Here is a 16,053-nt window from a genome sequence, read left to right on the forward strand (position 1 = left end):
AACACATAGCCTTATCCATGACAGGCACATAAATACTTTTTGTATCAAAGCAGGCACAATTATGGCCAGTTAGGTATTACAGGGCTTCAAGTTAGTTGTGGAAGGAATTAAGCTAAATCTTTGCATGTGATGAACGAACACTCATGAGTGTGCGGGAATCTGTCAAAAATGTGATTCTCCAGAAATAAGTAATAATCTCAGCTCTCTCTATGCCTATTCATTCCTGTGTCTAGATGGTACAAGAAGGGAGAAAAATCTCCCAACTCATTTTAGTTTTGTTGGAATCTCACCATAAAGTGAGGTTTTTGTTTATAATAATCCAATGTGATGGCAGTCCTAGAAAGGCTTGATGAGAGCTCTCCTAGGACCTAGTTAGTTCTTCATGGTTTTAAACATTAAACTGAATGTAGAGTGCTGTTAACTTAGATCTAAATTTATTTTTATTTTTCTGACATTTGACAGAACTTCTAAATGTAAGAAAATGGTTCCAGCTTGGATTCATGTCAGGTTCTAATCAATCCCTGTTCTCCTCTCCCATTTAATTGTACTCATCATGGTCATCCACATTGATTTATATAATTTAACACATTGCAACTTACTTTGCCATTGAGTATATTCAAGACTGATTATCACCTCAGACACATCACTAAACTTCTCCGTTGGCGACCTCTCTCCTCTTGATTCCATTAAGCACATCATTACTTGACTGCTCTTCTTAGCAGCACTTACACCAAGACATTCTACAAATATTCAGCATCTATTACGAGCAAAGCATTGATACAGGTATTACAAAGAACATAAAGACAAAACACTACCCCTTCCCCTTAAAATCTATAGTCTAACTAGAGAAATAAGATACTAAAAGAAATCAAGAGAAAGGAAAGAAACTGCAGCTTAGGTGATGTGGGAAGATACCAGAGATTAAGAGCTTCTAAACTACAATTTAAAGAATAAGATTCCTGCAGGATAAAGTAGGAAAGGAATATTCTATGTGAAGGCAACAACACTGAACAACAGGTGGTGGCCTTTTAAAATTGAGACATGGTATCAGATAATTAAAGAAGACTATCAATACTAGGGCATGAATCTCAGCACATGTTGTCCAGGGAAGACCACTCTTTAAAGTGCTATTTCAGCATGTAATAAGGGACACCTGGGTAGCTCAGTGATTGAGCATCTGCCTTTGGCTCAGGGCGTGATCTTGGGATCCGGGATCGAGCCCCACATCGGGCTCCCTGCGTGCAGCCTGCTTCTCCCTCTGCCTGTGTCTCTGCCTTTCTCTGTGTGTCTCTCATGAATAAATAAATAAAATCTTTAAAAAAATTTAATCAGCATGTAATATATGGCATGTAGCATTTAAAACAAACAAAAAGTCAAGTAAGACAAGATCCAGAGTATCTATCCAAGGAGAAATACAGCATGTGAAAAAATTTAAGAAATAGGCTATTGGTCACTGGGCCACCATGAGCAGTCCAGTAGTCTGTATGTAGTCTATGTGAATGGCACTTCTTAAAGTTGTGCAGTGCACAACCTGTTCAAAAGTACTCACTGACCCTGACAGTTTCAGACAGGTAAGAACTTAACGTTTCAGAGATCTTGCTTTTAAGAACTCACTTAAGGTGAGATGGAGCTGAGGGTGAAAAATCAAATCTCTCTTGGAAGACTGAAATAAGTTGTATGGTTTGATCTCTTGAAAAAACAAGGCAGAGATGCATATAGTGACGTAGTAATGAACTAGGTACAAGACAAGGAACTCTACTACTGAGAAACACAGGGAGGCCAGGCAGAAGCACAGATGAACAGGAAGCGAATTAAGAAATGTTAAGTGAGACCAATATCAAATTAATATGATTCTGAGTGCAATTTCTATGGCCCCAGAGTATTATAGGGCCATACCCCCCAAACCTTCTCTCTACTGATGGGAGTTTAAATGGTCACAGAACAAAATTATTAAGAAATTTTAAAAATGTTATCAAATCATTATTCAAGAAAAAAAATGTTCAGGGACACCTGGGTGGCTCAAAGGTTGAGCATCTGCCTTTGGCTCAAGGTGTGATCCCGGGGTCCTGGGATGGAGTTCTGCATCGAGCTCCCTGCATGGAGCCTGCTTCTCCCTCTGCCTGCGTCTCTGCCTCTCACTCTGTGTCTCTCATGTATAAATAAATAAAATCTTAAAAAAAAAAGTTCAAAACTTAGTTTTTTAAAGTTATTAATACCACTTCCTTCTTTCATTACAAAATAACATTTTAGCTACATTATAATTTTTATAAGCTTCAAGCATTATCCTGGAAATCCATGTTTTCTGAGTACCAAATATTCAAATTGCAAATTCATTTTTTTTATGGGGAGGGACAGGGTCCTGAAGTGTAGTTTTACTTGAATATATAGAAATTGTATAAAACCAACTGACCAGAGAAAAATTTTTGTTTGATAGTAATATTAACCAATGTTAATTGGTTACTATGTTGTAGGCCTTTGGACATACACTTTACTCATGTTATTATTATATTTAATCCTCACACAGCTTTGCGCAGTGGCAGTATCATAGCCAATGAGGTTTATCTGAGGCGCAATTATTGCTAATATTTAATCCTCACTAAAACCTTAAAGACAGTAATATTTATAATGTTAGCTAACATTTACTGAGTGACTACTAAGTACAAGACACTGTTAAAAATACTTTATATGAACTATTACCTCATTTAATTCACATGATGGTCCTATGAGTAAGAACCTTTATTATCTGCACATAATGTAACTGAAAATTTGGGAACTTTCCTAAGATCATTATTGCTAATAAGAAGAGCCAGAACTCAAGTCCTATAATCTGACTCCAAAGCCCATGCTCTTGACCACAAGTTTTTAGTGCTTCTGCAATTGGTATACACAGAATAAACAGTATCTTTGACACTACTGTTAGAATTCCATCTAATATTATTTAATGAATATCTCAAGAAGAACAATAACCAGAAGAAAAGATATGATTAATTCTGTATGAGCCTGGATCCCAGTAAGCCATTATTTTCAGAAACTTTAATGAGCTTTGTCAGTGAGTTAAAAAAAATGGAAAAAGAAACAATGCTATTCAAAGAAACAACAGAAAATATTACTACAAAACAAACCCAAAACCAAATAAAATCAAGTAAAATGCAAGGAAATAAGGTCAGGGTAAATCATATCCCAGGATTTAGAAAATGCAAACCAAATCCACTCCAAGAAAATTAAGTTTGTGGAAATTCTGCAATTTCACATAGACAGGGCTTTAATTTTGGTTGCAAATGTTTCTAGATTTATTGTGGAAAAAAAATTACTCTCTATACATATGGTAAATGACCATACTGCTAAATTTGAATAACTCAAGGCCTACACAGTTTCTTAGTGTACATATTTAATCATTACTTATATAGTTTAATAAGACATATTCTAGTTATCTTAATTTCCAGGCTTAAGGAATTATATATTGCTTCTTTTCATATCAAATCTTTAAAAGGAGGGAAAGTCGGGAAGGAGGAGGAAGAGGAAGAGACTTACTATTGGGGTTTAGAGCCATTAAGTAAAGCAAAGACTACAAAGTGCAAAGAGCCCAGATTGATTCCTGATCTAGAATGCTTTCCATTCCAACCTACTTCTTCCGCAGAAGGATGTTTCTGAAACCCATCATGTGTGTTAGCAATCATTTAGCTTAAAGCATTCATCTTACTGATAGCAAAACCAGTTCAACTCAGTTACTGGCAACGGAGCCAGAAGAAGTGGGCATCCTGACCACAGGCATTCTCTTTGGGCATAACTGTGTTCTTTAAGCACACGGTCATTGCTGCACACATATTAAGGCCCATTTAGAAAAACGGGTTTAACTTACAAGCACAGATTCAGCAATTAAGTAACTGTAGTGCTCCGAATACATACTTCTGCTTCCAAAAAATAAATTTACCTAGAAATGTTTTCAATTAATACCACCTTTTTTCATCAGAACTATAAATTAAAACCATGAGATATCACTACACACCCCCCACTAAAACTAAAGTTTTAAAAAACTTACAATACCAAGTTTGGCAAGGACATGGGGAAACTGGAACTCCTATCAGCAGCTGGCAGAAATGTAAATTGTACAAGTACTTTCAAAACTCGTCTGGCACTATCTACTAAGGTAAAAACACCTATCTTCTAACCTAGCAGTTCCAATTCGTGCATAATGTCCCAAAAGACATGAACATTGTGTCCAACAAAAGATACAACATTCATAGATTTATTCATATTGGCCCAAAACTAAGACACTTAAATATCCATCAACAATAAAAAAGATAGTGATATGTTCATAAATGGAATACTATTCAGCAAAGACAAAGAATGACACTGAGGGGGGCACTTGATGGGATAAACACTGGGTGTTATGCTATATGTTGGCAAATTGAACTCCAAAAAAAGAGATTAAAAAAAAAAAAAAAGACAAAGAGTGAACTATGTATCATCCAACAACATGAATGAATGTCACAGAAATAAAGGTGAGCCAAAGAAACCAGACATGAAAGAGGACATAATACATGATTCCATTCATAAGAACAGACAAAGTAATTTATGTACTACAGGTCAACTAATGGTTACCTTGGTAGGGAAAGGCATTTCCTGGGGTACAAAGGCCTTCTAGGATGCTGGAAATGTTTCATAATTTGAACTGGGTGATGTGTACATGGCTGTATGTAAGAGCTGTATGAATTCATCCAATTGTACACTTACGATTTTGAGGACTTTGCTGGAGGCAAGGTATATCCTATCTCCATAGCACTCTTTTGCTCAACCTTCTTTCTCTGAGATTCATCCATGTTGTTTTGTGTTAAGAGTAGTACATTCTATAAATAATAGTGAAAGGGAATAGAAGGGAAGGGAGAAGAAATGGGTAGGAAATATCAGAAAGGAAGACAGAACATGAAGACTCCTAACTCTGGGAAACGAACTAGGGGTGGTGGAAGGGGAGGAGGGTGGGGGGTGGGGGTGAATGGATGACGGGCACTGAGGGGGGCACTTGACGGGATGAGCACTGGGTGTTATTCTGTATGTTGACAAATTGAACACCAATAAAAAATAAATTTATTATTAAAAAAAAAGAGTAGTACATTCTTTCTCTTTACTGCATAGTATTGTATAAATGTACCACAACTACTCTTTTTATTGTTGTTTGGCATTTACAAAGTTTTACAAAAAAGAATAAATTTAATTTTTAGATCCCAAATGAACATCTTCTCTGTTCACTACATTTCATTTACTAAAATATTATTTGCATATTAGCCATCTTATACTTAAGTATTAACAAATTGCTAGGCAACACTTATTTGGTGCTAACCAAGTCTACAGTGCTGAACGCTGTGACAGAATGATAAAAGCAAAGACAGGTTTTCTCATAAAGGGCACCTCAGAGTATAACAATGTTTGCTTAAAATGACCTCTGGCAATCAATAAAATATGATATCTAATCTAATGGATTGGTCTTAAAACTAATGAACTAATTTCACACTACTGTGAAGGAGGAAAAAGAGTAAGAACCCATCTAGATGGGATAGAGATGGTGGAAAAGGCTAGTACTCATAATCTGATAGACTCTGCAGATAAGGATAAAATTAATTTCAAACTCTATTATTGGTCAATGTTTACGGAGTCTTTACCAATTGCCAGGCACTATGCTAAAACCTTTATTATGTATTCTTTCATGTATCCTCACAACAATCCTATGAGAGGTGGTACTATTATCTCTATTTCACAGATGAAACAACTTGAGATTTAGAAAAGCAATCAGGAAACTCCTGGACTTAAGCCAAGGTCTCAATGACACTAAAATCTTAATTCTTTTTTTTTCTCCCTTAGAGGGAGAGAGGGGGAGAGAATCTCAAGCAGACTCCCCATTGAGCATGGAGCCCGATGGGCTTGATCATAACCCTGAGATCATGACCAGAGTCGAAATCAAGAATCAGACCCTTAATTGACTGAGCCATCCAGGAACCCCCTATAATCCCAATTCTTAACCATTAGGCAAACTTTCCATAGTTATTCCTTTATAAATAAAAGAATTTATTTGTAATTTATATATAATTTATATATATAACTAATTTACATATGTGGACGTGCATTCATTCATGTATCTACTGAGCATATGCCAAACCAAATGGACCAAAAAAAAAAAAATTCCTGCCTTTGTGGTGTTTATATTTTAGTAGAAGGATATTGACAATAAAAATGGACACAATAAATAAGTAAATCACACAGTTATGTTAGAAGGTGCTATGAGGGGAAAGAGCAGATAAAATAATTGGAAGTATACAGTTGTTTGTTTTTCCTCCCCAGCAAAACCCAGCTCTGGAAGTGTACCATTTTATAGTTTTTGCAGCAGGAGGTGAGTTCAGAGAAGCAGGGCAGTAGTATATTGAGTAGTAAAACCTGGTAAGTCGTTTTTAAAAATTTTGGCTTTTGAGTGAAGGAGTAACCTTTCTCCTTCGCCCACCAAGTCTTGGCTAATTATATGGCTCCCTGAATATATCTTAAAAGGGCACTGTGTAGTTTTTTAAACACAGGAAGAGTGAAACTACTGTATCCCTGATTCTACCCTTTTAGCAATAGACTTTGGAGGAAGGAATACCAAATATAACTTCTAAAGCAATGCTATCTTTATTTTTTTATTTTATTTAAATTCAATTAATTAACATATAATGTATTATTGGTTTCAGAGATACAGGTCAGTGATTCACCAGTCTTATATAATAACCAGGGCTCATTATATCACATGCTCACCTTAATGTTTATCACTCAGTTACCAGCAATGCTTTAATTATCACTTATTTGTGAATTGATAGAAAATGACTATCAGTTAATCTGGGATTGCTAAACTCTACAAATATTAATCAAGATTTACTCTAACAATGAGGCAATCTCTGGGAACATATAGGTTAATATTCTTTATTCACAACGAGGTCAGATGGAGTTTACCCAGTAGCTCTGAGGTCTCCTTTTCAATAGACAAACAATGAACTCAAATAGGAAAATTGAAGGATGGCTTCTTTTAGATGTAAGTTAATTACAATTTGTACATAATGTAACGCAGTGTCTCAACTGTTATAACTCTAAAATTTAACTACTATGATGTGTTTATGACAATGGAATGGAAAAGCCATCATTATTAACTTCTTATGACTATCTATATCTTTCACATTTTAGGACTACTGCCTGAAGGTCACAGATTAGATATAAGGAAGAATTTCTGACAGTGTGGGTACTAAAAATGAGTTACTGACAAAGGTTATGAAAACAGCTTAAAGCTCTTTCAGGAAAAGCATAAATGTTCACCCTCAGGGATGATTTGGTACTCTCCTACTTCCTAGCAGGAATATAAAGAAGAAAATGCTCTAGGCCTCATTTATCCTTGTTATTCTTTAAACTAAAAAGGCTTTCACTTCATCCTCTTTTTTTTTTTTTTTTTTTTGGCTCTAGAATTGCAGTTCTTTAAAACCATCCCCCTCTTTTCTACTAGATGGGAGATCCAAATTTACTGTATTACTATGGTATTATACTTTCATTATCATCAAAATAATGCTACCATATTGATTTAAAATTGTCTGAAATTGTTTTAAAGAGAAATTTTCAAAATCTCTGCCTAAATTAGGTGAAGAAATGAGATAATTTAATCAGCTATATGCTTAGCTATGTTTCGTTAGTATGGTCTCTAGATGAGGGGTTTATCTTACATGCAAAATGCAATTAATATGTCTACTTATGTCTGCAACTCTCTTGGAAATGCATCAGAAAATAAGATGGGTTGATGGCCCAGTGAACGGATAAAAACATGTGATAAAGCAAATATAGCACAATGTTAACAACTATAGAACCTGAGGTGACTATATGGATGTTTACTCTAAAAACGCTTCAACTTTTCTACATATTTGAAAATCTTAATAATAAATGATGGGGCGTGGACACCTGGATGGCTCAGTCAGTTATCTGCCTTCGGCTCAGGTCATGATCCCAGGGTCCTGGGATGGAGCCCCAGGTCATCCGGCTCCCTGCTTAGTGGAGAGCCTGCTTCTTCCTCTACTCCTCCTCCCCTCCCCCTCCCCATCCTACGCACTTTATCTCAAATACATAAATAAAAACTAAAAAAAAACAAAAAAAAACACTGTGGAAAATTCAATCATATTTGAAATTGTTTTAAATGGTAAGGGAGAAATGTCCGAGTCAGAAAGAATAATTCTGCAGAAAAAGACTATGCAAGACTTTGCTGATTACATTTGTTGAGAGGAAAAAAGATTTCCACAACACCTTTATCTATGTTCAGAAAAGTCCCCCAAATTTACACTTCTATTGAGAAATGAAGGCAAGTAGAAAGGTAAGAACCTTATAGGGAAAGTAGTTAACCGAATTCTGAAAATTAAAAATTGAAATTGCTTCTGTATCTAAAAAAGAGTATTACCTTACCTACCCAGAATAACTTCATTTTCAATACAGATTTCCTGAAAGGACATAAACTACACCTTCCTTTCAGCACTGTCCTTTCACTGTAAATCCACTTAGAATTACTCAAAGCAAATCTGAAAACAAAAACACATTAAAAAAAATGACCGTACATTGGAAAATTTACCTACTCAAGAGGGTAATTATGAGGAGTATGTGAACTGTATCATAAACCTTTTAACACAAATAACTTTCTGAAGTGGCATGAATGACATGCTTTTGTTTGACATCCCATCAATGACTTTTGGTAGTCATCTAAAGCATACCACACCTTGCATTTCATAAAGATTGAAAAATATATCATAACTCAAAGAAATTACTGAGCTACTAGTGTATACATAATGCTCTATTTAACAAACATTTACTGAATATCTATTATGTGGCAGACACTGTGCTAAGCCTTAGGGATGAGAAGATACAGGACCTAACTTTATGAAATTGATGGTTTGATAAGGAAGATACACAAATGGACAATTATAAAACACTTAGGTTGACTTCTAAGTATATGCACAGAGTTTTATTATAATTAAAAGGATACCTAAACTAGTGCAGGGATCTCTGGAAAGGTTTCCTAAATTTAGATTTTTTTTATGATTTTATTTATTTGAGAGAGAAAGAGAGAGAGCATGAATGGCAGGAAGGGTCAGGGGGAGGGCTGAGGGAGAGAAGCAGCCTCACCACTGGGTGCAGAGCCCAACTTGGGGCTCGATTCCAGGGAGATCGACCTGAGATCATGACCTGAGCTGAAATCAGACACAACCAACTGAGCCACCCAGGGGCCCCCAAAACTTAAAGAATGAGCAGCAGTGATCTAGATAGGAGAGAATGGGAGGAAAGTATTCCATGCTGAGGTGGTAGCCTGACTAAAGTCAAAGGAGAATGTTGTGGGCACAGAAGAGTACCACTAGAGAAGTAGCTCAAGGTATGGAGTGGAGAGACATGAGGCTAGCAAGGTAGGCAGTGGTCACTCTGGGGATGACCTTGTGGGATATGTTAAAGAGCCTCGACTTTCTCTTGACCTCAAAAGGGTTTTTTGAAGGGAATGTCATTTTCAGACTGCAACTTAGCTAGGTCTCTCTGGTCCCCCGAAAGAAGTATGAATGTGAGGGAGGCACGGTGAACAGGTGCAGGAGTGACATGAGGACCTAAAGAAAGACTGTGATAGTAGGTACGGTTTCTATTGAGAGGCAGATAAGTCAGATTGGATGTGAGGTAACTTCCAAGTGTCTGGCTTGCCTACGTCTATAGATGATAACGCCCTCCATCCAAAGTAGATAGTACAGAAGGAAAAGCCAAGTTGAAAAGATGATGGATTCAGTTTTGGATGTGTTGAATGTGATATGCCTCTGGGTTATCTAGGTGATTTCCAGCATAAAGTTAAATATAGGAAGCTGAAGGGGAGATGTGAATGGGAGGCTAAAGGTCTGAGTCAGCAAAATACCAGAGACACTCAAAATTATGAGTGAATAGGGCAGCCCAGGTGGCTCAGTGGTTTGGTGCCGCCTTCCACCCAGGGCGTGATCCTGGAGACCCGGGATCGAGTCCCACATCCGGCTCCCTGCATGGAGCCTGCTTCTTCCTCTGCCTGTGTCTCTGCCTCTCTGTGTCTCTCATGAATGGATAAATAAAATCTTTAAAAAATTATGAGTGTATATTCAGGGTTTTATTATTGCTTCCAATGTCAGCCATTCTACGGGGTATATACTGTTATCTCACTGTGGTTTTAGTCTTTATTTCCTTAATGTCTAATAATTAGCATCATTTCAAAGCTTCTTTGATATTAGTGTATCCTCTTTGGGGATTTATCTATCTTACTCTCTGCGAGACTCTTGTTCAAATTCTTGGCCTATTTAAAAAATTAAGTTGTATTCTTATTTTTGCCTTTTGAGAGTTATGTATTCTTGACATAAGTCTTTTAGCAAACATACGCTTTGCGAATATTTTCTCCCGTGTGTGGCTTCAACAATATCTTTTGAAGAGCATACATTTTATTTCAGTGAACTTCAATTTCTCAAAAAAAAATTTTTCCCTTACATCATGCTTTTGGTGTTGCACCTGACAAGTCTTTGCCTAAATAATAAGATCACACATATTTTCTGTCTAGGAAGTTTCATGGTTTTATGTTTTCCATTAAATTTATGATCCATTTTGAATTAATTTTTTGCTTATGGTACAAGGAATGGATGGATGTTAATGACACCGGATAGAATCAGTCATGACGAGCGTACTGAATGAGAAGTGCAGAGGGCAGATGGAACCTTGGAGAAATCAGATGAAATTAAGGCTTGAGAAAAAAACGTCGGGCAAAAAAAGACTCAAGGCATTGTATGAAAAAGCAAGCAGGAAAAATCTGAATAATCAACACTGCCTACTAAGATAAACAATGGAAATTGTCTTTTTGACTTTGATGAGGTCACTAGTGACCTTACCAAGGGCATTTACAGTCAAAACAAACCATTCCCGATACCGGAACTACATCTAACCAACCACTTCGCAGGAATTCCCCCGGTGGAAGCGATTGAAACCTGAAATTCCTGGGCACTTAAAGGTCACCTCTCTAGGCGCGAGGGCACAGCGGCGGGGGGCAGGGGGCGGGCCTGGGCTTCCCGACGCTGAGGAGGGCTGGGGCGTAGCCCGGGCACGACCCGGGGGCACCCCGGAAGGAGGTCCCCAGGTGGGGGCAGAGCCGAGGCACCACCGCCCGCCGGGAAATCGGAGTCACACCGAGGGCCAAGTGGGCTAACCCGACACCTCCCAGGGAGGCAGCAGTGGGACGAGGGGATGCTGAGGCGAGGCCGGAAGTGCCGCGGCCCGGCCACCACCCGGGCGACTCAGTCCCTCCCGCCCGTCAGCCGCGCCGGGGCCTGGAGGGGAGGCGGCCGTGCGGCCCGACCTCGGGGCCACAGCTCCCGCACTTACCCCGTCCTAGGGTGGGGTCCTTCCCCCGAGGCCGCGCCGGGAGGCTGTGCGCGGACCCCCGCCCCCCCTACCTCGGCCCGACCGACCCTCCGCGTCGCGGCCCAGCTGCCGGCCGCTCACTTCCGGCCCAGCCCTTGCCTCCGCGCCGCTCGCCGGGGAGCCGCTGACCCGCCCCTCCGGCCAGTCGTAAAGTGCGGTAAAGGCGGCGGCGTTTTGCGGCACCGCCGGTGAGGCCGGCGGCGTGGGCCTTCCGTCCACGCGAGCTCGCCCTGCGGGTAGCTGCTTGTTCGGCGAGGCTGCCGGTTAGCCATTTTGGGGACTCAGCGACAGTCCTCGGAGGGTGACTGACCGCTTTTGATTTGGTGTAACGGGAGAGGCGGCTCGTCCCAGTCCGCGGTTGTAAGGGGCGGGACGCCAGGCGCTCGGACCTCGCTCGTGACTTGCGGTCCCTCGTGCACACTTGCTCTTGGTTTCCACGGTCGTCACTAGATTCGGGGAGCCCTCGGTGTAGCTGACACGTGTTTTTCTTGCTGCCTCCGTCTTGCAGTCCCCGCCCTCTTGGACTTTGAAATGCTTTACCTGATCGGCTTGGGCTTGGGCGATGCCAAGGACATCACAGTCAAGGGCCTGGAAATCGTAAGACGCTGCAGGCGAGTGTACCTGGAAGCCTACACCTCGATCCTGACTGTAGGGAAGGAAGTCCTGGTAGGTGCTTACGGCGCCCCAGCCCCTGGGAGGAAAGCTGTGATTTCCATGACCGACGCTGAACCCAGCTTTCGGGCCTGCTGGCTTAAAGCCTTTAAAACACATCCCCAGCCCGTTAAGGATCACAGGACTGGGAGTAACACAACCACCGAGTGAGCTGGAAAATGAAAGGGCGCTTTTTGTCCTGCTTTACAAGTCTGATTTTGTGGCTTTCTCCGGTAAATAGGAAAGTTATTTTACACTCCTGAGGATAGTTACCAAAATCCCTTATTTCATGAGATAGACATTTTTTTTTTTTTGAGTTGAGTCCTAATGAGGTAGTGGCATCACCTTAATGAGTTGGTTGTACATTCAAGAAACTAAGCGGAAAGCTGCTCCCTTTGAAGTAGTATATCCGTAGGGAATGGTAATCGCCTTTCTGTCAGTATCCTGTCCAGAGAGGTCTCACCTTTAAAAAGTGCCAGGGAGGCTGATGCACACTCCCTTGTGTGTATTGCGTCAGCCTGGGACTTCCCAACCCTAGGATTTGTTGTTTTTTTTTTTTTTTTTTTTTTTTTTTTTCTAGGATTTGTTAATATGTCATACGTGTAGCTTGCTCTTGTTAAGGGCTCAGTACGTTTTGGAGGAGGGGCTAGGTGGTTCAGGTGCACTGTCAAAATCCAAATAGAATGCACTGGAGATGAAGGGAGCCATGGACATGCTGCTGTAAGAGGAGGGAGACGTAGAATTGAATGGCCTGTCAAGGCTTGCGAACAAAAAGGTGAAGGTCTTCCGTTCCCTCGGGTTCACAGCCCAGAGAACTCTAGTTTCAGAGTTACTTTAACATCTTAAGAAATTAAAGACTGTTACGTAAATTGGCCATGTCCTGATGTGTGTCTAATGACCAGCTTTGATTTGTTGGCTTTCATTTGTCTGGTTGGAACCAAAGTATCTAAGCTCATGATAAGAAATGTTCTTCTCTTACCAGTGATCAAGGAAAACTGGAATCAAATTCATCCAAGAGGATAAATTTATTTATTATTACTGGAGTTCGATTTGCCAACATACAGTATAACACCCAGTGCTCATCCCGCCAAGAGCCCCCCTCAGTGCCCATCACCCAGTCACCGCCCCCCCCTTCCCCATCCACCCCCCCCCCCCAACCTCCCCTTCCACCACCCCTTGTTCGTTTTCCAGAGTTAGGAGTCTCTCCTCTTCCGTCACCCTCTAATTTTTCCCACTCATTTTTCCTCCTTTCCCTTATAATCACTTTCACTATTTTTCTTTTTTTTTTTTTTAAGATTTTATTTATTTATTCATGAGAGTCACAGAGAGAGAGAGAGAGACAGGCAGAGGGAGAAGCAGGCTCCATGCAGGGAGCCCAACGTGGGACTCGATCCCGGATCTCGAGGATCATGCTCTGGGCTGAAGGCCGCTAAACCGCTGAGCCACTCTGACGTCACCCCTTTCACTATTTCTTATATTCCCCGTATGAATGAAACCATTTAATGTTTGTCCTTTTCCGATTGACTTACTTCACTCAGCATAATACTCTCTAGTTCCATCCACATCAAAGCAAATGGTGGGTATTCGTCCTTTCTAATGGCTAATATTCAATGATATTCATCTTTATCCATTCATCTGTCGAAGGACATTGAGGCCAAGAGGATAAATTTTTATAGGATAAAAAGTCAGGGCATGGCACAGAGGAAAGTTGGACTTGACTTTAAGCCTTCTCTGTTACATGTTACCATGTCACCTTGGACAAGTCGTTTAACTTTAGTTTTTTAGTTTGTAAAATGGGGCTAAAAATGCCTACATCAGGGCTCCTGGGTGGCTCAGTCAATTAAGCATCTGCCTTTGGCTCAGGTCATGATCCCAGCATCCTGGGATTGGGCCCAAATCTAGCACCTTGCTCAGCGGGGAGCCTGCTTCTCCCTCTCCCTCTCCCTCCATCTGCTGCTCCCTCTGCTTGTACTCTCTCCCTTTGTCAAACAAATGAATAAAATCTTAAAAAAAAAACCCTACCTCTTAACATACGTTCTTAACATAGTGCCTATTGCAAAAATGTTCAAAAATGCTAGTTGTTAATAGACACATTTCCAGATTTCTCTAAACCTTAGTAACTTCATTTGTGAAAATGGAGATAATAACTAGGTGGAGGGTTATGTATGTTTTTATTAAGATGATGTATTTGAAAGTGCTTTGTAAACTTTAAGTGTTAGTTAAATGGTAGTTTTGGTTGCTGTAATTTTTTCAAGTATATTTTTTCCAAGAATGTATTGTTGGGGCCTGGCCCAGCTTCACCTACAGGTAAATTATGTATACTTTGTTAAGGTGCTGGAATATCTGTTCCTCCATATAATAAGTGCTAATATTTATAGAATGTTTACTATGCACTATAATGAGTGTTTCACATGTAGAACAGGATTATTACTCTGTAATTACTGTTCACATTTTACAGGCACAGAGAAACTTGCCCAAGGTCCTACAGATGATAGAGTCAAAATATGAGCCAAGACAGTCCTGAGTTGAGAATCACCACTCTTCACATTTATACCATACAGTGTCTCTGTATACTCAGGGGTAGAAAATAGCTTCACAAAATAATGATTTCAGAGAATGTCTACAGAGAAGATAGGATTCAAGCAGAATGATCCAGCTTGAATCCTCCTATCACAAAGTTCCATTGGTCTGCTCTTCATGACCTCCTCCAGGTCCTTAGTTCATGTTTTTACCTGAGCAACTTGCTATGCAACCTCAACCACCTTTAATGACTTTTCTGCAATAAAGTAAGGTGTAAATAAATTCATGCCTTTTATTGCCTTCTAAGATCTCAGAACCACTTTCTCTTCAGTGACTTCCTTTCTGTTTCATTTCTGCCTCTTTCTTTCTTAAACAAATTGATTTTTAAAAATTGTTGATGTTCTCATACCTACGTATACAATCTGGTCTCAATAACTAAATTATTATATAGTGGGAAAAAAGATTGGAAAAATATTTTCCTTATTGAATGTATACTTTCTTTTATCAGTAATCACACAAAAAAGTATTTTATAAATGGCACACATGGATGTTGCTAAAGTGATCTGGAATTTGGGGCACCTGTATGCCTCAGTCAGTTAAGCATCCGACTCTTGGTTTCAGCTCAGGTCCTATGGTCTCCTGGGTCTTGAGATAGAGCTCCAGTTCTGATTCGCACTCTGTGGGGAGTCACCTTGAAGATTCTCTCCCTCTCTCTCTCAAATAAATAAGTAATTTAAAAAAAATCTGGAATTTGTCCATTCTTTTAAAAAAAAGATTTTATTTATTTATTCATGAGAGACACAGATTGAGAGGCAAAGACACAGGCACAGGGAGAAGCAGGCTCCATGCAAGAAACCCAATGTGGGACTCGATCCCAGGACTCCAGGATCACACCCTAAGCCAAAGATGATGCTCAACCACTGAGCCACCCAGGCGTCCCCCTGCCTTTTTTTTTTTTTTTTAAAGATTTGGAATTTATCTATTATTACATTGAAAGCTATTGTTTTCAAATTACCAAACAGGGAGTAGTATTTATATGTTCTGTATTACTCAAAAGTAAATTAAACTAGAGACCGCGAATCCAGGAGTTTCATTTTGAATTTCTTTAGTCACTTTCTGTGAATAAATTAGATCTTTTATGCCAGTTTGGTGTAATACATCTGTAGTGCCTTATATATATAGGTATAAGCTATGGTCTTTGTTCTCAAGTGGTTCATGATTCAACTGTGTTATACTCAGGAAAACTGAATAATGGAAGATTTAAATAACAGTTCATGACAACAGTGGAAAGAAGAAACTGAAATTACATTGCTGGGAAGAACTTAGATGATCTTATTTAAGCCAGTGCTCTTGTTTTCATGAATTAAATAGTAGAAGCTGTCTCAAATATTAAATAATTACTAGTGATTAATTCCAGTTGAAATACATAGAAGA

General features: G+C 39.5%; 1 protein-coding gene, 1 long non-coding RNA gene and 1 pseudogene across 5 annotated transcripts in view; 2 read left to right on the forward strand and 1 right to left on the reverse strand.

Moving 5' to 3' along the window:
- The window catches only part of LOC102153396, a 153,004-nt gene extending 141,446 nt beyond the window's left edge, over positions 1 to 11,558 (reverse strand). For 2 of the 3 annotated variants that reach the window (XR_005361138.1, XR_005361141.1), the window contains exon 1: positions 11,410 to 11,558. This is a non-coding gene — a long non-coding RNA (uncharacterized LOC102153396). The remainder of the gene's footprint in view (positions 1 to 11,409) is intronic. The other variant, XR_005361139.1, reaches the window with a different exon arrangement.
- Positions 2,523 to 2,637, forward strand: LOC119872436 (annotated as a pseudogene).
- DPH5 (diphthamide biosynthesis 5) overlaps positions 10,924 to 16,053 on the forward strand; it is a 36,243-nt gene continuing 31,113 nt past the window's right edge. The window contains exons 1-2 of one of the 2 annotated variants that reach the window (XM_038541190.1): positions 10,924 to 11,038; positions 11,957 to 12,114. In XM_038541190.1, coding sequence (XP_038397118.1) covers positions 11,980 to 12,114 — 135 coding nt within the window. In that variant the 5' untranslated portion in view covers positions 10,924 to 11,038; positions 11,957 to 11,979. Of the gene's footprint in view, positions 11,039 to 11,601; positions 12,115 to 16,053 lie in introns of those variants that run through there. The other variant, XM_038541189.1, reaches the window with a different exon arrangement.

Source organism: Canis lupus, chromosome 6 (assembly GCF_011100685.1).
Source record: "Canis lupus familiaris isolate Mischka breed German Shepherd chromosome 6, alternate assembly UU_Cfam_GSD_1.0, whole genome shotgun sequence".
Classification (NCBI taxonomy): Eukaryota; Metazoa; Chordata; class Mammalia; order Carnivora; family Canidae; genus Canis; species Canis lupus.